This window comes from Argiope bruennichi, chromosome 1, assembly GCF_947563725.1.
Source record: "Argiope bruennichi chromosome 1, qqArgBrue1.1, whole genome shotgun sequence".
In the NCBI taxonomy this organism is placed as follows: domain Eukaryota; kingdom Metazoa; phylum Arthropoda; class Arachnida; order Araneae; family Araneidae; genus Argiope; species Argiope bruennichi.
In genome coordinates, this window is record NC_079151.1 from 19,846,577 (window position 1) to 19,872,939 (window position 26,363).

A 26,363-nucleotide genomic window follows, 5' to 3' on the forward strand; every position below is an offset into this window, starting at 1 on the left:
TATATTAGTTGCATTATTCTACTTAATAAACGTGTGATTCTATAAGTTTGATTTTCATTAAAATGATTTTAAATATTTTAATTTATTATTCTGTCTGAAAATGGATAAAAAAAATGCCCTCTTGTATGTATATATACTAATTAGCATTATTTTGGTACTGGTTTTATTCTTCCAAAAAATATGTAATTCAAAATTAAGGTGAATTGCATGTTTTTGAAAATTTAAATTTACATTTTTTAAATTAATTTTGACAAGTTAATTTCCTACATATCGAAAGCCTACTTATACTGCATTCAGATTAATTTATTAGAATTCGGATTATGAAAAATATTTTAAATTCTTAGCTTAAAGTTCATTCTTTTCTTTTTTGTAAGAAACAGCACTTAGTCAAAAAAATTAAGAAATCATATCCATAATTGAATTCAATTTGGACCATGGATCCAATTGCAATATCTCGTGTTTTAGATAGAAGGATCATAGATCCAATTTCAATAAAAATGAGCAAATAGCCACTAGAATTAAAATGTTTCATCATTAATACAGTTTGGACATTCTAAGAAAAGGATGAAGATTTAGAAGCTACCCTCACCACTTGATTAAGATTCAAATTTGAAAGGTATTTTAAAATAAACCATATATCACTGAGAAATGGGATGTTATTTTAGATAAAATAAATCTTTTGTTAAACCACCTCTAACTGAAAAGTATATATAAAATATTGATATTAAAAAAAATTTAATCTTATACTTTTACTTTACAGTGACAAAAAAAATATCTAAAACTTGACAATAGTTGTTCATGTATATCTGAAAGTTTCTTATCCTTCAGAAAAATTCGCCTTGGAAACAAATAACTTAAAGAAACTCACTTCCGACTTTCTAGCGAAGATCCGAAAGGGAGTAGAAAACAAATCAAAAGGCAACCAAATTTGAAGAACAATCGCTTTTCTTTCACACGGTACCTAATTTCGTATTCGAGAAAAAGAATCAACTGTTTCAAGAGTGATCTTCCCTGTTTTTCACGGGGAGGAAATCTAAGTTGGTTTTGATCTCTCGCGAATTGGAACATAAACCCTAAATATGCTAATAATGATAAAAGGAAAGAAGTCTGAAATGGAACAAGAAAATTTCTCTCTTCTTTTTGCATTTCCCATAACATAGTCTGCGAAACTAAATTTTTGCTTTTATAAGATGTGAAAAAAAAGAGGGGGGGGGAGATTGTGTCTTGTAGGTAATGCTGCAGGCAAGCTCGATTTTTAGTTCGTTTTATCATTCTCGTTTTCTTTATCAGCCGATTATCGACTTCGTCTGACATCTGTTCGTTTCTTCATTGAGAGAATCGAATGAAGATGGGATTTTCGGAAACTTTCGCAATGTCAAAACTTGGCGAATCTATCGCCCTCTTTGGCGCATTTATCGAAGATTTGGAATATTTCTTTCTATGGTTTAGACTTTAGTTGTTGCGTGATACTAGGTTCGGCAAATTTTTTCTTCTTATTATTACAGATACTGTTCTTACTTATCTCGACTTTTGAAAAGTAATATTTGATGATGAAATCTACCAACGGTCTAGAAGTATTTTTTTTTCGTTTCGTTAATAGTATTGCCGCTGGCGTCTTTGCATAGGGGTAGCGCATCTTCCTCGTGATCTGGGCGTCCCGGGTTCGAATCCCGGTTCGGGCATGGATGTGCTTCATCTGTGTTCTATCTGTGAGGTGTGTGAATGTTGCCCCCCCCCCCCTGTAAAAAGGGGTTGTGCAAGCGAATGTGTGAGTTTCATCTTCATATGAGCTAGAAGTCGGACTTGTGCTCAAGGGTCTTTACCCTCAGAAGCTACTGCACCTCCCCCCCCCCCCTTCATTGGTAACGTGGTCGCGACATCATCAATGATATTGCCGAAAGAATGAATAACCTTACAAACTAAAATTCCACAGGTATAACAAAAAAATATTTTTTCAAATATCTAACGTTAGAATATATATTTTTAATTTTTCCAATGTGCCGACAGTTTTTCATTGCATGGAATATCTAATCAATGCATAAAATAGTTGCACATTATATAGATTTTCTAAATTTTAAAATGCTTTATATATTGTATACATCATTCAAAGTGTTTTATTCTAAAGCCTATTAAAACTGCAATACATATCTATTTTATTTTTATATTTCATTAATATTCTATAGGGATATCCGCTTTGGATTGGTAGGGTTTCTCTATCTTATATATTCTGTAGGCATTTGTGACATACACATGATAGTTTAAGTGGGAAGTTCAGAATACCTTTCCTGTATATTTTTTAAGAATGATTAATTATTTTTTTTAATTTTTTATACTTTTTATGATAGATTATTTATATTTAAATTGTGAATTTCGTTTCTTTTCAGAAGAGTCATTTGAAGAAAAATAATACAGTCAATATTTATAAAAAAATTGCTTGATATCGTCTATATATTGCTTAGTATGCAATACAATGTTTTGTAGAGTGCATTTAAGCAATAAAATAAAGTTATGCATATTGGGTTGCCATTCTGTAAGCATACATTCTTTTCATATAGTGTCGCTATCACAGTATAGCTAAATGTTATATAGAATGAAAGATGTTATTTCTTTTTGGCATTTTTGAGAACTCTGAGAAATTATGAAATTATAAAAAATATATAGTTTCGAAGTTCAGAATAGAAATGAGAATTATTGAATATGGTCGTATCCCGTTAAAGTATTTATTGTAACTAAAGTAATTATACAGTGTCGATATAACTTAAAAAGATGAACTAAATAAAATATATATTAATTTGCTTTTTAAACAAGGTTAAAGCAATAAATTAAATTATTTATGTTTTACTATTTATGTTTTTATTTATTGCTTACACACATATTCATGTTTATATATATTGGACATTTTACTTTTATCAATGGATAGAACATAATGCTTCTTGGATTTCTGCTAATTCGCTCTATGAATAACTGTCGCTGTTATTTTTGTTTAAATATAGTTTAGTTGGACTGATGCACAGTTATCAAGCTTTCTCATTTGCCTTCGAAAATCTAATGTCGGCAAATTTTCATATATTTTTTTTCCCTCAAAGGCAAATTGTCTCTTTATGCTGTCATGCCATTAAGGAGAATTTTTCATACTGAAGTAAGTATTATCCGGTTATTATGAAAAAAAATATATTACCAAAATCGCTTTAAGATATTACGAAAAAAAAAGGTATTACAGCCAGAAAAAAAAATGCCTTTTCTCAAATAAATAAATATATTTTTTATGTTACAAGAGCAGATGTTTCATGATGACAACATATTTCATTTGGACTTCGACTTTCTTTTCTAATCTTTGGGTGTGGTTAATGTATCTCGCTTTCTTTATATAATCGGTCCCTAAAAACATTTCTAGAAAAGTTTTATATTGTATTCATTTTAAACAACGATGATCTTTTTAAATAATTCTACTAATAACCACTAAAAACTAAACTTTCAATTTTTTTCTTAAATCCTCGAATATTTCCTGAAATTGTTTGTAGAGTTTGATTTAAAAAACAATAGAAAATACAGTGAATGTTTTGAATTGATATTTACAAGTTTGCACTTCCTTTTTAAGACTAAAACCATTTCTAGAACAGTTTTATATTGTACTTATTTTAAATAATGAAGCTTATGATCCTTTTAAATTACTATACTATTAGCCACTAAACTAAAAACAAAACTTTCAATTTTTTTCTTAAATCCTCGAATATTTCCTGAAATTGTTTGTAAAGTTTGATTTAAAAAAACAATAGAAAATACAGTGAATGTTTTGAATTGATATTTACAAGTTTGCGCTTCCTTTTAAGGAAATATTTCAAGTTATAATGCTGCTATATAAGTTTTTAATGCTTCCATGACGGTATTTTTATCAAATTTATTAAAATGACTGTGAATATATCGGAAATAAATAAAAATTTATTAATAGTTATAATCTGATATAATTTTATATAATTTTTTAACACCTTTGTGGTAATTTTTAAATTTCTGGAATTTGAAATACACAAATAAAAATCATGGTCCTTTTATTATTTACTTATGAGTCCTCCAAACTTCTGCCCCTCAATATACACTTAAGTGGAAAGGACCAGAGACCCGTTATCTGTTGCCACCTTACGGAACAGATCCCAAAAATAAGGAGGACATTTTGATTGTTTCTTAGACATTCTCTCGGATGGACGCCCTGACTGTCATGTACTTGGTAGAATCTTTGTGGCAGATATAGAAATGACTCTTGAGTCCCTCTGATTTTTCAAGGAGGTATTTATTTTTAAGAACGACAATCTTTGTCAAATAGGGTTCATCTGATATTCTTTTTCGTGTTATGTCAATCTACGTACATACCTAATTTCATTAAAATCTGTCAGTACAGATGGAGTTATTATAAGTGAAAATTTTCTTCATTTTAATAATATGCGTAAAAGGAAATTTATTAATGCATTTATTGATGATAATCTCAAAATAAATTTAAGTTGATGGCTATTGACATTCAACTATCAATTTTTATGGCATTAGAATCACATGTTAAATGTAATTATGCCCTTCGTTTAACATATAGCTATGCTTTGTATTATATTTAGTTGTGACTCCACATCTATTTCCTTCCTGAAAATGTGCATTTGATTCAAAATATTTAGAATTTCGTTTTTCATTTTCATGCTCTTTCTTTTTATACATAAAATCAGGGGCTATTTTGAATCACTAGTAGGGTTGCAGAATAAGTTGAAGTACAATAAAAGTATTGGAAATTTAAATATATGGAATTGTATAAGCTTTGTTTGCCAAATTGTATGACATAATCAGGGTAAAATTTCGCTCTGGTAAGAAGATTTTTCACTTGTATGATATATCTGAATAAAAAATTATAAAGAATAATGACTTTATTCTCAAAAAAAGTCATGAAAAATTTAACCGCGAAATAATTAGAGAATTTTCAGTGTACGAATATGTTTTGCATAAAACTATTTGACGACTAGTGGCTAAATCTCCCCCATTCTAAACTAATGTCTAATTATTTTTCAAATAATAATTTTTCTATACTGACACATTGGCTATAAATTACATCATGCTATATGCTAATAAACCGTTAAAAATATCCACTGTATAGACCATTGAACATAAAGTTACTAGAACATAGTTACTAAATATGACACTCAATTACTTCTTGAGTATCAGGTTTCCACTAAAAAAAGAATTTCTTACAAATTTAATTAAATTTTATTTTTTTAATAACTTAGAAGAATATTATTGCACAAAAAGAAACTACTTACTTATTACTTTAAAATACCAAAAAATATTAGTTTTTCAGTGATACCAATTTTATATTCATGGATTGTTTCTTCAAATTAATTAATTTTTGAAAAATATTTATTAAACATATTTTACATGAATCCTTTTCTTTGCTTAAACTATGTGGTGTGCATCTAAGCGTACATGTATAATTAATGGCAAATTTCAAAAGTAAAACTATATTAATAGAATCGGAAATATTATCATGCTAAAGCTTAGAGGTTCGAATTCACCTAATTATTTTAAATAAATGATTGTCTTGGCCTTTTAAAGGAAAGTTTCGCAAGAAACAGTGTAATGAATTCAACTTCCGAGAATTTTTTTTCCAAACTATCGATAGTTATGTGCTGATAGTGGTTTGCATTTCACTTAGACTGGTGAAGTGCGTTCATGATTTTACAAACAAAAGATAATAATGCACCTGCCACGGTCTACTCAATGAAGAACTCGGAGTATAGAAAATGCTGCAAAGCAATAAGGTAAAATTGTATTTCACTCAAGAGAAAAACTCCTTTCATCATGTTATATGTATTGATGAAGTGACAGAGCACACTTTTCTGCACGGGTATATCTTGACTTTACGTTATAACAAATTCAAGACTTTTGTAAATATATGCAAGGTGGAAAGTCGGACTGGAGCTTTCTAGAAATCTGACCATTCACTAAAACTTAATCATTAACTGGAGCTGGATTGTCTGGTTAAACTTACCTAGATAATTTAGCTCCAACGGAAGGAATTTTAGCTATTCGTTTATTGTTTTATCTTCCTCTAAACCAGTGTCATAAGAAATCCGTCAAATTTATATGATGTAACGATTAATATTTAACAAAGTAGACCAAGACTGACTCGCCATTCCTCAACTGGCACTAGTAGACTACCAGTTCATAGGCTCTTGAGTTAAATCTGACTATTTGAAATGATCCAAACCTCTGAAATTACTAATCATCTATAGAATGGATGGCATTCACTTATCAATCGCTTTACAATCCAGGGTTGCATTCCGCGGACCATTTAGAGAACAAGGATGGGAAGTTGCCATACAAGTAAGCAGATTGCCTGTTTCCTTGACAGTTTGATTGACAGTTAATTAATTAATAGTATTGGCAAGCTAATCACCCCATTGCTGAAGAAAGGATGTACTCCTTGCCTATTCCCATACATGTAACGCTGGTAATTGGTAATATATGCATTAAGCTTCCCCAGATATCTTAGTGAGTGACGGATTATCGGATTATTCCCTGTCATCATGCTTTGATGCAAATCCTGGGCATTGCAAATGGCTATTAAGGCTATATTCATAATATTTGTATAATAAGATTATTTTATGATTTAAGGTTATATTTTTAATATTTGTAATATCAAAACACATAAGTTTGAAACATTAAACAATGATAATAATAGTGATTGAATATGTATTTGAATTTCTTATCAAACAAAGATAAATTAAACTAAAGAGCGAAAATTATAATTTAGTACTTTCGCCTTACCACTAATCGTTTCAAACATTTGGAAGATTAAAATCCTCCCTCTAGATAACGAATTATTCATATGCGATGTGGTTGAAAGAATTCAAATAAGAAATGTAAAATATAAGCTGCACGAAAAAAAGCAATTAAATTAAAAGTCCCCCGACGACGCTATATTACCTTTCAAAACAATGGCAAGACTTCGTGTTAAGAGTGATTTTTCAAAACAAAAACGCTGACTCAATTATACACAGTTTTAAACATACAACAAAAAATTAAAATACAAAAAGACACCGTCAAAAAACATCAACATAAAGAATTAAAAAGAAAGAATAAAAGCAAAAAAAAAAAAATCCACAAACAAAACGAATGTCTCTTTTGTCTAGAAATCCAAAGTGGCATTAAAGCAATTATATTAATTTAGATTAAAGTCATTTCTTTCGCCTCACGTACTTCGCTGTCAGGACGTTTCTGGAATATTTTTTCCATCTTATTTTCTTCGTTCCTCGTTGGCACATTTTCTTGCTATGATTGACGCATTTTGTGTGGCAACCCTAGTCACAGAGCGTCCTCTTCTCCAAAACGCATCATTGCTCCGCCGCATCCCCTGCTCTTTCTCCTCTAGAAGAAAAACTTTCATCCAATCCTCGTTTCTTTATTTTTTTTAAATCTTTTTTCGAATTTTTTCTTACCATTTTCGATATCGGTTGCCTGCAGAATTTTCCCTCGAGCGAGGGAATTTATCTGAAGGCAGGGAATCTCGTTTAATGCTTCCAGAGGATCACAGGAATATTATATATGGCACACCAATGCACATGGCTTCAGACTAAGTGATGAAGATAAAATTGCATCTGTATTTTCTGTGTATGTAGTAATGAACCGTCAGTCCTAAATAATAGAAAGAACGTCCTTAATCCTTTTTGTCTATTGCTAGTGAAAGCGTGCTTTCTCTATTTATTTTTTATTCAATTATCTCTCATTCTTTCTGTAATTATTTCTATCACTAACATTAGTTTTAAGTGAAAAATTGTTGACGCTTTAGTTCCCACACTATAAGTGAAGGGATAAAATTTCCTAAACGCCAGCTGCATATTTTCCAAAAATGTCTAAGATTCCAATTCCTGAGTCGCCAAAGAAATCGCTAGAAGAATCTTCTAATAAAGCATTAAGAGAAAAATTTCTAAATCTTTCCTTTTTATATCTCATTGTAACAGACGCGCTTCATTGCTTCTGCTCTTGTTCAAATAATGCCTTCCCATGGAAATATAATATAATTGAAATTAATTCCAAATTTTCTTCTTTTCGGTCATGTTTCTGCAAAGTTATAAACAATAAACGAAATAATTAATTTTAGTTTTGGCCAATGACAATGAAAATGTTTTTGTTAATTATAAACTATTAGCGAAATTATTGAAAAACTAAATATGTATAATGTATGGTTTAAACTAATGCCACAGAAAAATCTGCATTGCTGATGCATTCTCTATTATAATCCTCTCAATCTTTAAAAATTCATTAAGTTTTCCAAATTAAATATATTTGCATAATGTGGAAAATAATAAATTTAAATACTCAACTATTCACAACTCCTCTGCCATGCCTCTTCTCCATTCGTTTATCGTTGAGGAAACAAGAATGTGTTGTATTTGCAAGCGTGAAGATGCACTTCAAGATTCAGGATCAATGTAAATGTGTGGTCGCTCCCTCAAAATATTCCTTTATTTTAAAAAGGTGCACGCATGTATTGCTTTAGCAATTTATTTTATTCATGATATTATGCGATATTATCTAATTTTTATTCATTATTTAGATTTCTATGTTAATTCTTCGGACAAAGATAGATGTCATCTGAAGAAGACGTTCAAAAGCGAAAAATAAAACTATGTGAACGTATCCTGGACTTTTATAGCTTTAAAACAGAATTTTGGAGTGAAAGCAATTTTGTTTTCAGCACTTGGAGATAGATAATTGTGGACAAATTAGAGCCCGCTCTAATTAGAATGTAAAATTAATGTGATATTTGAGTTCCAGAGATTAGAAAATTGAGAAACTATATTAATTATTCTTAAAAGCAAACGCACGCACACACACACACACACATACATATATATATATATATATATATATATATGTAATTATTATGTCAAACATTATGTATGTATGTGATTTAGGAAACCAAAGTGGATCTAACATATTTTTTTTCTGAATTGAAATAAGAATATTGATTTGCCTGTACAATATGGTCAAACCATCTGCTTTTCATTCACACTTTTAAGACTAGGATGAAAAGAAGACTGTCAAAAGCATCTGTCATATGTTTCACTTTCAGTGTTTATGAAATATTATGCAATGAGTTTGTCCACACTGATTTCCAAAGTTTCGCATATCTTCCTGATACATCCCGCCGGAGGCGGTGTGTGTGGGGGGGAGATGCATTTCAAATTTTAGAAGTTTCTAGCATGGTGGTTGGTTCTCGCCACCCGGGCCCACACAAAAATGTTGTGAAGTCGACAACTCCTTACCGATGACGGACTGTGCTTCTCACGGAAAGAATTGTATCGAGGGCCGTGATAGGCCTTAGGAATATCAATCTTAGTTCCTATCAATGCCGTCACGCTCGAAAGACGTTCAGATTTTTTTCTTGTGCCTCAGAGAGAACCGGTGTTATCTTCTTGATATTTGGGAGAATTGAAATAATCTGTGATGTTTATCTCTTTCTTAAACAATGATGCCCAGATTTTAATAGAATAGATTCTATTTACAAATAGGCAAAAAATGAGAAATAAAAATCTAGATTTAAGAAATAATGCAAGGAATTGGGAAATCAAATCATGAAGGCATTGAAGTGGTTTATTCAAGAATAATTTGTAATTATTCTATAATATTTAAAAGTGATCTACTATATTCATTTTGTATAGGGTATTATAAAAAAACAAAACGCTTTCTCAACAAAGTTTTCCAAACAATATTTTCGAAAACTTACTGAGGAAACTAGTTAAAATGAATCATCTCCCCTCAATTTTCCTTCCTTCACTTCATGAAAAAGAAGCCGAAAAAATTGTGTGGTTTAGATCGTCGAGGTGAGTGCCAGCCACAGATTTCTCGAGATTTGGAAAGCTCAGCATTCCGAAGAAGGCCTTTTGTTGCAAAATAACTTAACCCTCAAGCTCAAAATATTGTTGTTTCCACTCTGCATTGTCCAATTGCAGCTGTTCGGGGAGAAGAAAGAATTCCACTTCTCTTTCTTTTTTTTCTAAAGCAAAATAAAAAAAAAATCTTTCGGGCAGAATGAAATCTGTTTTTTCTACTTGTGGAGACTTTTACATTTCCCTTCCTTTTTTTACACTTTTTCCTTACCCCTTGGATCTGATAGAGATTCTCTTTTTTCTTCTCCTCTGAATGTTTCTTTTTTCTAATCTCTCCAACATTTTGTTGGAACTTATTCTTCAACTTTTTTATGAAGTATTACTCAAAGTGCAAGCATTTTTTCAGCGCATGCTCAGATGCTTGAATATATCTTTTTTCCCTTCTGTGTATCTCATGATAACTGAAAAAAAAGCATCTTATTTTGTTTTTTATTAAACTTTAATGAGAAAAAAAGTTGCTTATTTATTCACTAGTAACAACCCTCGACTTTGTATAAATTTATAAAGTGCATAAAAATATAAAAATATGGTACATTGCATAAGAAAAAAAGAAAAGAAATGCAGTTGTTTAATGCAAACACTTTTAATTATAAAAACATTATATATATATATATATATATATATATATATATATATATATATATATATATATATATATATATATATATATATATATATATATATATATATATATATATATATATATATATATATATATATATATATATACAGACATTGAAATTTTACAAATCAAAAGTTAAACATATTGTTCTCATGCTATTCTTTTTATTTAATTGCTAAAATTAATAATCAGAGTTCGAAATTATTCATAGGAAGAATGTTTTACGTATTGCCCTACGCAAATTTTGCCTTTGAGAGATCTTTTAGTTTTAATTTAGCCGCTGCTAAAATAAATTTGATATAAATATATTTTTTAGCTGCAACTATATAAAATCATAAATTGTGCTTTATGGAGATAATTTCTTGCTTAGCAGCAGCTAAAATATATTTTTATCAAATCTTCTGGAGATCGGGCAATATATGCACACGTTCTTTCGCTTGTCTCATATCAAAGAAGTGTATAGATATTAAATTTTTTGTATATTAAGCATGTTAAGGAATGAAAATAATTTAGTTGTACAGCTTTAAACAATAAATTAAACCTATGTAAATTATTGTTTGGATGTTTTTATGTATTCTCAGATTTTAAAAATTTTGGACAAACTTTACAATTATAACGCCGCTTTTCTTTCAGTTTCTTCTCTAAAATCTATTATATATGAATCGTATTAGCGACCAGCTTGTACTTTTGAATTTCTGTCGCTAATGTTTTGAATTTCCGTGGATTAAATGTTTTTTGTAATTTAATCTTAATGGCCTCTTTGGCAAAATGTTTTGAATCTTCAAATTTTGATTTTGATTGATTTGTTCATTCTAGTACGCGTTTTCCTAATTTCCTGTCAATTACCTTAAAACTTGGAATTTATGGATGTATATATATATATATATATATATATATATATATATATATATATTATTTTAAGATGAGGCGAAAATTATTTTTACTGTAAATTTTTTAGTTAAAATTGTCAAAATTTTGTTACATTTTTTAAATAAAATTCTTATAAATTAAAAATTTCCGAGGGAACGTTTCTCACAATTCAAAATATATGTGTGTCTCTTTTGATAATTCTAAATCAAACTGTCTGTTCTGTAGAGCATCAATGCATACACAAACACACATTCATCTTTATTATTAAGTAAAGATTACTGCTATATTATCTCCGTAACATCCCAATGACCTAACAAAAATTGCTACATAATTCTCGTTGTAATATTTATAATGCAGATAGAGAACAAATGATAACCTATTTGTTATTTAAATGGTTTTAAGTATTCTAAAATTAAAAGTCTATTTTATGGAAAATATTTTCATTGATATTACCGCTTCTCTTAATATTTTCTATAATGTCCGTAAAATCATTAACATTCTAACTATGTTGAAAACTATAGTGAAAAATGTGGTATTGAACTTGGCAGAAAAATGATGTCATTATAGAATTCCGAATTTTGAGATAGAATAAGCAAAAATAGGTTTCCATTTGCAATTTGTTTATGCATTTTCTAGTTAAAATTACTTTTGTGTGAGATTGCTGACCAATAAATTAAATACAAATCTTGATGTCAAGAGTATAGCAGAGTGAGAAATGGTTTGCAATCGATGCTCTATACTGCAGTTGTAAGCATATATCACAAAACTAAATGCAGGACATTTTTCATAAGTAAAGTAATCCAAAATGAGAAAATTCTGAGTAATAATACATCTTTTGCATAATGATTGGTCTAATTATAGCGACTTTTAGCCATTTTTGTATTTTTCACATTCTTTTATTGAATGAAGAAAAGGAGACAAGATTCAGTTTAAAAAGTGGAATACATGCCACAAATATTTTAGAAATTAATTTAAAACGAAAAAAGGTATAATATGATATATGTTAAAGGAATAATTATATCCGTTAAAAGAATATTATATTTTTTGAGATCGTTTGCTTAATAAGTATGAAATCATCTTCTTGATTGAATCCTTTGATATATTAGCATATATCAATTTTTTGATCATTATTATAATGGGCATTTAACTTAAGATTAATTATAAAATGTTTCTTATATATTACTAACAAATTTTCACTGCAATGTTTGTCATTTCTTACAGATCCATGTGAGACAACCGTGTGTGGGCGTGGTCGCGAGTGCGAAGTCAACCAGTTAGGAGAGGCCGTGTGCATTTGTCAACGCATCTGTAAAAAGAGGAAGAAGCCAGTGTGTGGATCAGACGGACATTTCTACGTCAATCATTGCGAGCTTCACAGAACAGCCTGCCTCACGGACAAGAATATCGTTATAGATCACAGAGATGCCTGCCTCAAGAAAAAACGTAAGACAATTTTCAGCTAAAACAAAGTTATTTAAATTTCTATTTTTCTAAACGAAGTTAATGCATAAGTTATCAATGTTTTAGATGAGCAATATGTAAATTCCTGTTTATGATAAACAGGATCAACATCAAAAGTGCCATTTTGATAAAAAGATATTTAATTCTTGCTCTCTAAGGTGACGTTGATATTTCCAGAAGGTTTAGGAGTTAGAAAGTTTCAAGTTCGAAACGTGATTCTACAAAAATTATTACATTTATATCGGTCTAATGCTCGCGAAATATGATATTCAAACTTTCTAAAACTGTTGTGATTGTGAAGCTTAAAGAAAAAGCCCGAGTTAAGTGTCCTCCGAAAGTGAAAAATAGCTCTCGAGTTAATTTAAAATCGGATGTTAATTCCTAACAACTTATTCTCTCTCTGTCAATAAACTTAGGTATTAACATATGTTATCTATTTTGTGATAGTGTAACATCTTAGAACTGATGAAACTAATGTCCATACATAATAATGTTGTTTCATATATTTGAAAATATCAGTGTAAATATATCCTTAGAAATCTGTTGTTGAGATATGAAATCAAAGCACACATTTGATAGCAGTTTATAGCAATATACTAGTATAACATGATTTATCTATGCATTTGCTCGAATTAAGCAAGTCTTGATAAAAGTCAGTTGAAAATTTTTACTTGAACTTAATTAATAAGTTAATTTAATTTGCATACCATTAGTAATTACAAAATTGCCTCATTGCATGTTTATGTCTAGATTTCGAATTGCGTATTTAATGGAATATTATTTAGCTAATGAATTTAATGGAACATAATTGAATGAATTGCTCAAATTCTCATAAGTTTAATTTTGAACATAAATCAGTTAAATTAGAATCCACATATCATAATATTGTCAAAGTAAAGTTCTAGATATTTTTGCTGTACGTCTTGTCTGCGATCCTTGCTTTCCAGCTGATTTCCAAATACCTCTAAATTAAGAAAAATCTAAAGTAAAGTAATCTGCTCAATTTTATGTCTTGTAATTTCTGATTATGAGCAATTTTATTTTGTTCAAAAATTAATTGAAATAAAACATTGATTTGTGTATTATAATTATATGTCTTTATATTATAAGTTCTATAAACTAAATATTTTCTGTATACATAACATTAGAGATCTGCTTTTAAATTAGGTTTAAAATCAGTTGAATTAGGGTTTCTACCTTGATGGGTCAGATAGTACTTTCTAACTATTTAAAGTGTTTCAAAATTTTCTTAAATGTTTATAAGTAATAACAATATCTTAAGTTTCAACTGGCAGACTATTGACTTTCACTTCGAACTAATCAAAATTCTACTTTTCTTGTGCAATTGTAATTAAAAGGTAACTTTCTCCATTCCCTTTTAATGCTACACTGATGAATCGTTACAAACATCATAAATAATTTATAAATGATTAAATATATCTATGATATTAAAATTTACTATAATTTTATATAAAAATATCTATATTATTAAAATTTGCTACAATTTTACAAACCTGTTTTCCAGGACTTATTAAGGCTTGTGTGGAAATTGTTATTAATTATATTTTGCCATCAAAGTGGAAAATAAATTTAAAAGTTAACAGATAAAGCTATCGCAATATTTTATATAGCTTTCCAAGTCCTTTTTTTCTTTAAAATTTTTCAAATCACTTTCTTGTTCGTTTGATTACATGTTAAGTATAATGATTAGATATTTTAGTTTATAAATTATTCTTTGAAATTATTAAAACTGAAAATTATTGATATACAATTTTTGCATGTGCATTAATTTTCAATTATTCATTTACAATAACCCAACTCAAATGAAAGCTAATCTTTGAGTAGCAACCGGACTTTCCACTGCTGATGCTTAATATTAATATTTTGTACAGATTTGTCTCACTATTAATGTTTGAATATGTGATGGGTTTTAAATCACTAATAATAAATAATTCATCTTTTGTTCGCATTAAATTCTAAATTGAGAGTTAGTTAAATTTTATTAACTAATAATTTAATTGCAAAAGTTTAATTATAGCATAGTTTAAAGTACATAATTTAAATATAATATTTGTCATTTAAAAGTTCCTTTAAATCAAGTTCATTCCAATACCTCTACATAAAATTCCCAGATTTTGAAACTGACTGCTCCTTCTTAATGCAGCCCATTTTGAAAATTTGTAAAAGTTCTTATTACTTAATATTCAATGGGAACGATCAAATCTAATTTTAGACTGATTCAATGGAATAATAATGGAATTTAAATAAATAATTTGCTTTGTTAATTAATAGAGCTGAAAAATATTATTACAAGTATTCGGTAGAGATTCACTGAGTCACCAAAAAGTTCATTCAGACAAAGGAATGAATTAAGAAATAGGCTTCAAATAGAGAGTTTAAGATAAGTAATGAGTAATCGCTGTGACTTGCCTTTGAAAATTGATATTCATATCTTACAAAACAAGTCCTTGTATTATATTAAGACACAAAATTTTATCTTTTTAATGATATCAATTTTATTTCCTTATACATTTTAATAATGCTTTTAAATTCAATTTGATGTGTGTTGAGACTAATGGCACTTTATAAACCCGCTCACAATTATCTGTCAGCGATTTAAGCCGAGTGAGCGTCTCTTATTTTTTCAGTAGCCCCAACTAGGGCCAAGAGTACGACTTAACTACTCACGTCACAACCCTTTTTAAGGGAACCTGAACCAGTACCCCCTTTTTCTGAACCAATACCCCCAGTGGCATTACTCTCGCCATGGAGGACTTTGTGACCACGAAAGATTTATATGTACGCCAGCCGCCACACACACGGAGGGTCTTAGAAATCGCAACCCAAGGGATGCGAATTCAACGCCCTACCAACCAGGTTATCCCGGTCCCTCAATTTGATATACTATCCGTAATGATGCTATTAAATGTTATGATGAAATTCAACTCACAAATCAAAATATTCAATCGCGTGTTTGTGCCATACATTAATTACATATAAATCTCATTTGCGCTTTCATAAAGTATACACATCTTAATTTGAAGTCAACTGATTCGACTGAATTCATATTTTTCAGTTGTGTCAAAAACAAAATGATTTATTTAAAGGAAAATGCATTACATATTAATTATTTAACAGTCTGAAAAGTTAATAACCTTCATGAACAAACTGGTCCCCAAAGACTAATAGTTTACAAAAAAATGAGGAAAATACAGACTGGTATTTTCTTCATTGTTGGTTACAAGACTGTATATAACAAAATGCACGATACAATTTTATCAAAGAACTGTTGATTATTTCATGATGTGTGACTTATTGTATTTTCTAAGATTTGCGAAATAATATATGGAAGCACTAATATTGGGTTACTTCTTGCAGATCTTGAGAAAGTCACCAAACCAACAAAGTCAGCTGTTCCCTTCCACGAAAAGAAAACGGAAGATGATGGTCTTCCATGGAAGAATTTGCCACCCTTTGAGTCCAGGAGAACAATTGTTGTTACAGCAGATCCAAACCCGGACTCGACTCAGAGAGAATGCTCTCACGAAGACTATGATTTCATGAAGGAGAATTTGCTCGTCTTCAACAATGAAAAGCTTATGGATAGTAAAAAATCAGGTAATATCGCCTATTCATTATGAATTATATGTTGTCTCATTACATAAAAGCAGTCGGAATATATTTACTGAAGGCTTTTAATTATACATATACTTGTAATATTTTTCCTTTAATTCTCTTCTCAGACAGGAATAAAAGATATTATGATTTATTATGATATTATGACTACTTGTATTATTAAGATCAAATATGATTTTTCTGGATGGATTTGTTTAGACAAAAAAAGGATGGGCATCCATTATTTGTGCACGTTTCTCGAACTAAATTTCCAACAAATAAAAGTTTGGAATGGAATATTTAAAAATAAATTTGCTCTAAAATTGGTCTTGAAACATAACAACGTTTTTTTTGTTTGTTTTTTTAATAGCTGGAATCATTATTATAGTCAAGAATAAAATGAATTATCATATTGTAACTAAATAATCTTAGGTTGTTTGAAAGCGTGCATTTATGAAGTATGCATATAATTATGTTCAAGACATGCTAGTTATCATTCATTGATTTATAGCTAGCTCTCTGGGTTCCCCTACAAGTCATGCGGTGTTGCAAAAATTATGATGCGCAATCTATTGGTATCTCCCGTATTTAACAACCATGAGTCACGTTTTATTTTATTTATTTTACCTCAGTTACTTACCTAACGATATCTTTGAAATATCCATTTATCATACTTTACTATTTTTCTGAAGACTGTATTCTTAGCTATATTCTTCCCAAACTTTAAATCACCTTTTTTGGACTTTAAGCTCTTTAAACCTGATTTTCCACCCCCTATTTTATATCAATCTTTTTCCTCTGAATAAAAAAGTTTTACAATAAAAATAAGTAAGTGTTTTAATAATTCTGTTATATTCTGTCAATATATAATCGAAATGAAATCGAATGCTGATGTATTTATGAAAAAATATGGATTCATTCTTTCAGATCCAGCACACATTTTTCTCAATTAAGAAGTAATCTGTTTGAATTATGAATTATGCATTTAAAGATAGATACTCTAATATTGACTGCAAATAAATTCATTTGTGGTTTAGGCAATGAGTACTTGGTGAGCATCATGTTCTCCCACTACGACCAGAACAACAATGGACAGCTGGAGGCAGAGGAGCTGTGGCAGGCGGCTGAACGGGACCACCTGGGGCAACTGTCTACCTCCTGCATCCTAGCGGACATGCTGCTCTTCGACGACGCAGACAAGGATGGCCGTCTCAATATCAACGAGTTCTACTTGGCTTTTAGTAAGTTATACAGTAAGTGGACGCCCTTTTCCTTTGGCTTGCTTTGCTTCTGTCTGGTCCCCCATGTTATTCGTTTCCCTGTCCACTTGCCCGCCAAATTGGTGCCAGTTATACTGCTTTCATCACACTAAATGAATACGTTTTATAGAGAAGGTAATTAACAACATTTTATAGACAAGGTAAAATTCTATAACAACAACAATATGTTTAGACTTAGTTCTGAATCAAGACATCATCGCTATAATATAGGTAATGTGAAATTCCAACATTTCAGAGACTCTATGGATTCAATGAACATTTTTTCGGACATTCATTCTAATTCTAATTCTAAAAAAAATGAATAAAGAGGCATTATTATTATAAAATAAATAGAGATGCATTAATTTTATGCAATGATTAGACATGCATTAATACTAGAAAATGAATACAAATGCATTAATACTATACAGTGAACAGAGATGCATTAATATTATACAGTGAACGGAGATGCATTCACACTATACATCTATTTAATACAATGAACTAAACTAAATAGTAGGCTAGACGCTACTTAAAATTTAATTTCCCATTTCAGCAGTAAAAGTAAATCTAACAGATTTGTATTGAAAAATTGAGAAAACAAAACTTTAGATATAAAAATAATTAAAAATATAATAAAATTATTTGATTATTTCTTTATGTAAGCTGTATCAGTTGCAATTGATAATTTAATTAATTAATTCATTATTTGTTTAAATATAAGAGAACATATCAAAATGAATGCATTTCATGTGTCCGAAACCTAGATCCAACAGCAATCTCTATATAACTGTAACTTAAAATGACGGAACAAACAGCCTTCCTTTAAAATAACTTTCACTTTTCTCTATCCTATTGAAATCGCTTGGTGGAAGAAAATTAGGAAAATTAGAAAGTTAAGACACGTTTATTTCAGGCATATACATACATACATACATACATACATATATATATATATATATATATATATATATATATATATATATATATATATAGTGTAGTAAAAGAAATGTAATAGTGTAAAAGAAAAAGGCAAAAAAAAATGATAGTATAACATCAGAAATAACAAATAAAGTGAAAATCAATGGTAAACAGAAGTACAAAAGAAAATGCTTAAAACATTTGAAAAAGTCTAAAACACTTGCGGAATGAGTGCGCATAATGCTGTAATTTAAGAAACGCCGTGGAAATAAATTGTAAACCAATATTAAAGTAAAAACAGAAAGTGAAACTTGGCAAACAACGCATTAATTTACTTACTTCAGAATAAAATCAATGCGGATCACTAAAGGAATTATAGTATTTCCTGGAGACAGTTTCGGGCAATTAAATAAAATGATATTTCTTCGCTCAAAATACTATAATCGACCCATGATAAGATATATATCTTAGACTCACACACAACAAAAGGTACAAAATAAAATGAAACATTTCAAAGGAAAGTGAACAATGTATCAAGGTTAAACAAAAGTATAAGTAAATAAAGTAAATAACAAAGAAAAAGAACGAATTTTCTATACTTTGCGTGAGTGGAAGGATGGCACAGCTAAAACGTATCACGTGACTCGATTTTTGGCTTGCATTTGTGAAGTTGCCAATTCAAGGTTACGAATTTTTGGGTGTGACGATGACATCGATTGAAGAATGAACTGTAAATGAAAAGAGTAAAAACATTTTAATTTTAAAAAAGATTTTATGTTTTTTATATTTATCTATTTTTCAGCTACAAATTTAGAGAAGTCAGTATTCACCAACACCCTACAGATTGTTTTATACCTAAATATAGAAACGCAAAACAATATAAAAATTGGTATCAATGGCAAATGATTTCAAATTTAGCATTAACAAATATATTTTTAGTAATTCTAATATATTCTACAAGATTTACAAAAACACCATTTTAAATCAATCCATAATAATTAAGAAAATATGCACACACAAAATGTAATAACACACACAGTTAAAAATGAAATCAAATGCGTAATAGATAACTTTATCATTAATAATATCGCCCCTTCTGCCTTTGAACGTTTAATTAATGTCTTTTAGATATCAATAAGGATTGCATTTCAGAGCGATGTTGGTGCAGTTCTATAAAAACTGCGGCAGTTCCCTAGCTAACAAAGGTTGAATTGAAAGTCATTGAATTGTAGAGAATATTCTGACCATTATTCAAAGATCCTAAATATTTAAATAATAATAATATTTTTCCGGTCATCTTTTATTTAAAGCTATTAATTTTATTACAGCCATCATCCATTTAAAACTAAAATATTTTTCTTCATAATCATTTTAGCCGCTATATAATTTAAATAGTTTTTATATTTATCATTTATCAGTTATTCTCCAATCGAAATCATCATCTCACCCGACTAGCAACTTTCATAAACGCGCGCTAAATGTCAAGTGAATACATTTTAGCTGAATCAGCTTTTCAGTCACTCGGAGAATTCATTAAGTCCTTTCTTTTTGTTAATTTATTTTCTTACGCCCATTTTTGCTTAACTTTGATAAATTGTGCACTTTCATCTTAAAATTGTATTTTGAATTTGAATCTCAGATTTAAATCCTTTTTCTAGCTACAGGAATTGTCTGCTATGGTAGAGGAATTTTTCAATAGAATTGTGAGATCGGAGATGAAAATTTAGGTGGCAAATTCAAGAACTGCTGAAAAGAAAACTCTTTATTTACGTAATATTTTTAGAGCTGACGTTTTTCAAGTTCAGAGACTTAAAGAAATAAATATACATTTTGGGAGAGAAATATTAAATACTTAGGGGAGTTTATTTTGTTTGCATTATCAAATTTTCAAAGCGTCTGCAAAGCAGTTTGAGTTTGAAAGACATTAAGATTTTTTTGCTGTTAGAGAATATTTTTGCATGATGCAGCAATTTACGTCCACTGAGAAGTTAAAGTGTTTTTAAGTATATAAGTATTATAATTAAGAATTATACAAGGTGATTATAATTAAACTTCCCCTGTAAACAGAATCATGCAAAGTAAGCGGGTGAACGGATTGAAACGAAATTTGTTATATAAACTATACACAAAATGCCCTCACGGAATTTCGAGGAAAAAATTTATTTCCAAAATGTCCCCCAGAGGGTGCCTTTTCCGGAAAAACATTAAATTTTACCCAATAAACAACCAAAACGGAGTATAGAAACAATATTAACAATCCAGAATAAGAATTATGAGTATTAAATGTAAAACCGGGAAAAGCTGTCAGTGCTAGGGGAAAAAAATGTCGAGATTTGCATGCTTGCGAAGAAGAGGAAATTTTATGCAAAACAAGTTAGGGTATGAAACGTTTGCAGACGTTGTCATGTTTTATTTCGATGTTTCCGGATGTAATGATGACGGTATCTTTAGTTGAACGCGCGTTATTGGTGAAGCTGTTTCACAAAAACAAGGGGAATGCTTCTGATGCAGTTCGTGAATTTCGTAGTGTAAAGAATCTACAGCGTGAAGCAATGTCTGCTAAAGGTATATGGGAGATGATTAAGAGATGTGAAGCGACAGAGACAGTAGAAGTTCAATATGGAAAAGGCCGTAAACCTGTCACACTGGTACTTGTTGATTCCGTCAAGACAGCTGTTGCCTCACAAATCTTGCAGGTGAATGAGGGTGGTCTTATGGAGCATCATTCCCTACATCGTCCTGCACACGATTCGCCATAATCTGTTCTTGCTTCTGCAACCAGAACTTTTTTTTTTAAATCAAAAACGTACTGTTATTTTTTCTTACCTTTACTTAATGTGGTTCGATGACAAGGCGATCAGGAACCAGTCATTAAATGTTAATATTGTTTCTGTATTCCGTTTTGGTCGTTTATTGTGATAAATTTAATGTTTTTCCATAAAAGGCGTCCTCTGGTGGACCTTTTGGAACGAATTTCTCCCCCCCCCCCGAAATTTCGTGAGCGCATCTCGTGTTTAGGCTATTTTCCAAATTCCGTTGCAATCAGTTCAGTCATTTGCGTTGTAGGATTCTGTTTATAGGTTGAAGTTTAATTATATATCTGTATATATCTCCCCTGTATGTATCTCTGAAAGTATTTACATCAATAATAATAATTCAGTACCAAATGCTTTCGAATCTAGTAATTTTTCATTTTGAAAAAACAAAGCATTGCATATAATGAATGTTTTAATCTTAATTACAATATCTTTCTACGAATAATGATATTGAATTCGATTTTTTTATGCTTCTAATTCCAATAAGAGAACAGAGATTTTTCACTATAGAAAACAAAAACAATTTTCAATATAAAAATCACAGAGAAAAAATTTTTCAAATAAAATTAATTCTTTTATGCGCTGCGACAATGGCATATCCTGCATTCCTGCTGTATGTCCAGGCAATCCCCAGATGACGCATGCACGTTCAACTTGATATTTGAAATTTCTAATGCATGCCATTCTACATGTAGTGTTCAGAAATAGAATAAGTGTTTTTTTGGTGTTTAACAAGGTGGTTTTTCATAATTCTAATCAATTAAACAATATTAAATATTCTGTAAAATCAGTGTTTTTTTCCGACAATATTTTTATATAATATGTTATTTATTATTATATGTTATTTATATGTTATTTTATGCATTAATTTATTTTCAGGAAAATAAACTTTTAGAAATATATGCATAAACATTCAGAGAGTTTGCTTTCTAAAAATATTCTTATAAAATGAAAACGAATTAAATGGAAAAGGCAATGAAATTGAAATTCATCTATCAATGCAATGAAAATTTTCTAAAAATAACATTCAATTAGTTCCAGTATAATTTGAACACTTTTGAAAGTTCTAATTAAATAAACACAAATCTTCAATTGCCTCTTGACTTTAAATTTTTCTAAGATTTAATATTCAATGAAAAATCTTCGACAAAATGCTCTTGTTTATTTATTTATTAGGTGTCTTCAAGTTAAATTAATTATTTGGAACTAAGACGGACCTATCAGTTTGCATAATCAATGAAAGAAAAAATAATTTGTTCAAATTAAAATACCTAACCTAATATATATCTGTGATTTTAAAACGTAATTTGACAATTTGTTGAATACTGTTATGAATTTCTTGTGCGTTTTTTATTTAACACTCACATACTAAGATACTCCTCTTATTATATTGCAACTTTATTATCAACTAACAATTAATTAAAGCCATCATTTTACATGCTTTTGACAGCATTACATTTCAAATATTTCGAAGAAGATGATAATAGTTATACATCAATCATCATGACATTTATTTATAAAAAGACTTAACTTTTTTTATGCTTACACATCACTTTTCAGGTGTATCGGTAGTATCTCTGGACAAAGCATTGGAAGTAAACCATGTGACTGCACGTGTTGGTGATAACGTGGAAATAAAATGTGACGTCACCGGTACTCCACCGCCACCTATTATTTGGAGAAGAAATGACATGGATCTCTCTGTTCTCAATGACGAAGAGATCAAGGTGAGATCGATGTTAAAACGAAAGGTGAAATTATGACTTTAGAACAGCTTTTTACAGTTGAAATTCTACTCCCTCTTATCCAAAACAAAATTTCTTTTTACTTTCTTGAAATGATAGTTTTATATTATTATCAGATCTATAATTTATATTATCACCAGAACTATAAATTATATTGTCGTCAGAGCTATCATTTACATTATCATCATAACTATTATTTATATTATTTTCAGAACTATAATCATATTACCATCAAAACTATATTATATATTATCAGCAAAGCTATTATTTATATTGTCATTAAAATATTTTACGGATAATTTTTTTGAAAATAAAAGGTATTGTAATTCCTTCCTCAAAAGAACGCCTTCACCTGCAATTAATTTACTGCTATTGCAGCCCTGCTAGCACAAAAGGCTCAGCAGTATTGTTATAATGATATCGTTACAATATTGCATTACTTTCAGTATATTAAATGGCATCATGGGGATATGGTACAATATCTTGCGTTAACAAGGACAGCATATACATATCGTCATTGTCGTTGTCGCTCTTATAATAAAACTAATTAAAAACTAAAATAAAGCAAAGAACAATAGTATTTTAGAGCCAGTTTAGAAAATGTTTGGTAGATGGTTTGATTGCTCCATGATAAATTTTTTAATCCGTCTCCGAAAAAGAGCAGCAATATGAGATCAAGAATCATACCCAATGCAACAAAATTTCAAACTCATAAGGTGACAGAATCATAAGAATGTAAATACATAAATTATTTCTTATTTTGCAGTGCAAGAAGCAGTTTACTGTAAATAACAGAATATATCGAAGCATCTCTAGGCTCACCTATCTGAAAGAAGTCCATCAGCGAGACTCCTTTCTTATCTCCAAAGGCATTATGGATGATTTTTTAGTTTTCAGACGATGTTATTTGGGCTTCTGTTTCTTAGTGGATATTTTATATCATAGCTGTTTTATCCTGGAATAATGAGAAACCTCCATGCCTTTTCATCAGCAATTATTTGGCTTCACTGGTGGGGCTGTTTTTTGTGTAAGGAAATATTCCATAGATTAATGTTTCCAATCTAGAACGATGGAGGGAAACAATTGTTATGTCTCAATAACAATTGTTATTTGGCTTCACTTTTGGGAGCGTCTTTTCAGGAAAGAACAAAAATTCCGGTTATTTCGAAACTTGAAAAGTGTTTTGAAAATGGTGGACACAATGTGAAAAGGTAGTTTGAGCTATGCTATGTCATGTAACAATAAAACAATTCTGTTGAAGACAAATGCATTTTTTGAAACCAAATTGAGATGGTGTTCACTTTTCAACAAAAATAACATTTACTGTCACCAAATTGTTTGATAAATCAAGAGTAATATTTTAGGATCCCTTTCTTCTTTCTCAAATCTTAGAACTTATTTCCCTTTGCCAATTTCGGAACTATTCTATTTTTTTTCTTTATTTCTGAAGCCTCGATCCTAAAACGCATCTGCCTTCTATCACATCATCTTTCCAAAGACGTGAAATTAAATTGTTACTATTCGAGGAAACTTTCAATGGATTATTGAAATAAATGAAATACAATACGCCAAAGTATCTGCTGAAACCAATTAATATATACATAAAATATTTTATTAACATAATACTGATGCGCACATAGCTTCTTATAAAATTATGATATTTGGAAGATATATTATAAACGAAATTGTGAATTCAAATTGTGAACATTAAATGTGACCATATCAAGAATGGTAAAAGTTATTTCCCTATCCTTTCTAGCAAACCCTCTTTGTGTTAGCTGGTTCTTGTCGTATTCTGTACATATAACTCTTTTGATTTTTTTTTTTGTTCCTTTATATGCCAATAACTTGCAAACTGAAACTAACTTTCTCAAAAAGAACTCATAATTATAAGTTTTTCTAATTTATCGGAATATCTTTTTTATCTAAAGCTGCTTACACAAAGCATTAAAATCAGTAAAAAAAAATCTAATGTAGGAACTTGAAAGAGGAAGTCGGACCCTGTTACTTGCATTGACTAAGAAGCCGTAGAGAGCTTAATCTGGCTTTCCCCTGCTTAGTGCCACAAAATGCTTTAATCCGTTTACTCACACACAATTGAATAGAAGGTGAATGGGGAACCCATTGACATATTTGTTGTCGAGGATTTAGATGCCATCTATATGCTGACAGAAGAACAAAAAAGAGAGGTTGATGGAAATTCTAACAATAGAAACAATAAAAGAATGAAATAAATGAAAACGGTTCTATTGTGAAATCTTGCGAAAAGTCTAAAAAGATTTCACTATATCTATAGCCCTTCGATATAGTGAACATTTTGAAAAACCCATTATAAGAATCTTTTCAGACAAGAAAACAGCAGACAAATTTCGTTACTTACAGCTCCTGAAAAAAAACCCGAGGAAATCAATTCATATCAAATATCATTTTCATAAAAAAAGGCATTTAAAATATAATCTGCCTTAAGGAGCAAGGAAATTACTTAATAAATTCTGGAATCAGACAAAGAAAGAGCGACTTCGAGTCTCAGAATTAGAGCTAGATGTAACTTAAACCTTTTTTTACATATGGGTTGTTATATTAAGTAAAGTTTCATAAGCCGGCGTGTTGGCATAGGGATAGCGCATATTCCCCGTGATCTGGGCATCCCGGGTTCTAGTCCCGGTTTGGGAATGGTTGTTCTTCCTGTTATATCTGTGAAATGTGTGAATGTGCCCTCCTGTAAAAAGGGGCTGTGCAAGCGAAAGAGTGATGCGTGAGTAGTCAAGTCGTACTCGTGGCCCACGTTGGCTCTACGATAAAAACAAGAGGCACTCCCCCTTAGGCTTAAATTGGCTGTCTTTGAACAGTGGGCTTGTCCGTGGCAAGTGCTATAAGAAACAACAACAAAGTTTCATATGCAGCAATGGTATCACAAATATTTTTAAAGGGACGAGATCTTTAAGATATCTTCAATATTAATGCCACGAGTAGTTGGAAAAATTTCCATGTAAAATTATAATTTTAAACTGATATTCCATATTTCTCTTTGAAAAATTCTTCGTTTTCAATTTTATTGTTAAATTTCACGCACAAAAAAAATTCAAACCAAAATGGCTTTAGAAAGCTTTTTCATCCTAAATGAAATGAAG

General features: G+C 29.9%; 1 protein-coding gene across 2 annotated transcripts in view; it reads left to right on the forward strand.

Moving 5' to 3' along the window:
- LOC129968204 (follistatin-related protein 5-like) overlaps positions 1–26,363 on the forward strand; it is a 314,851-nt gene that overhangs the window by 271,840 nt on the left and 16,648 nt on the right. The window contains exons 4-7 of one of the 2 annotated variants that reach the window (XM_056082059.1): positions 12,637–12,858; positions 16,255–16,494; positions 17,529–17,744; positions 23,048–23,214. In XM_056082059.1, coding sequence (XP_055938034.1) covers positions 12,637–12,858; positions 16,255–16,494; positions 17,529–17,744; positions 23,048–23,214 — 845 coding nt within the window. The remainder of the gene's footprint in view (positions 1–12,636; positions 12,859–16,254; positions 16,495–17,528; positions 17,745–23,047; positions 23,215–26,363) is intronic. The other variant, XM_056082067.1, reaches the window with a different exon arrangement.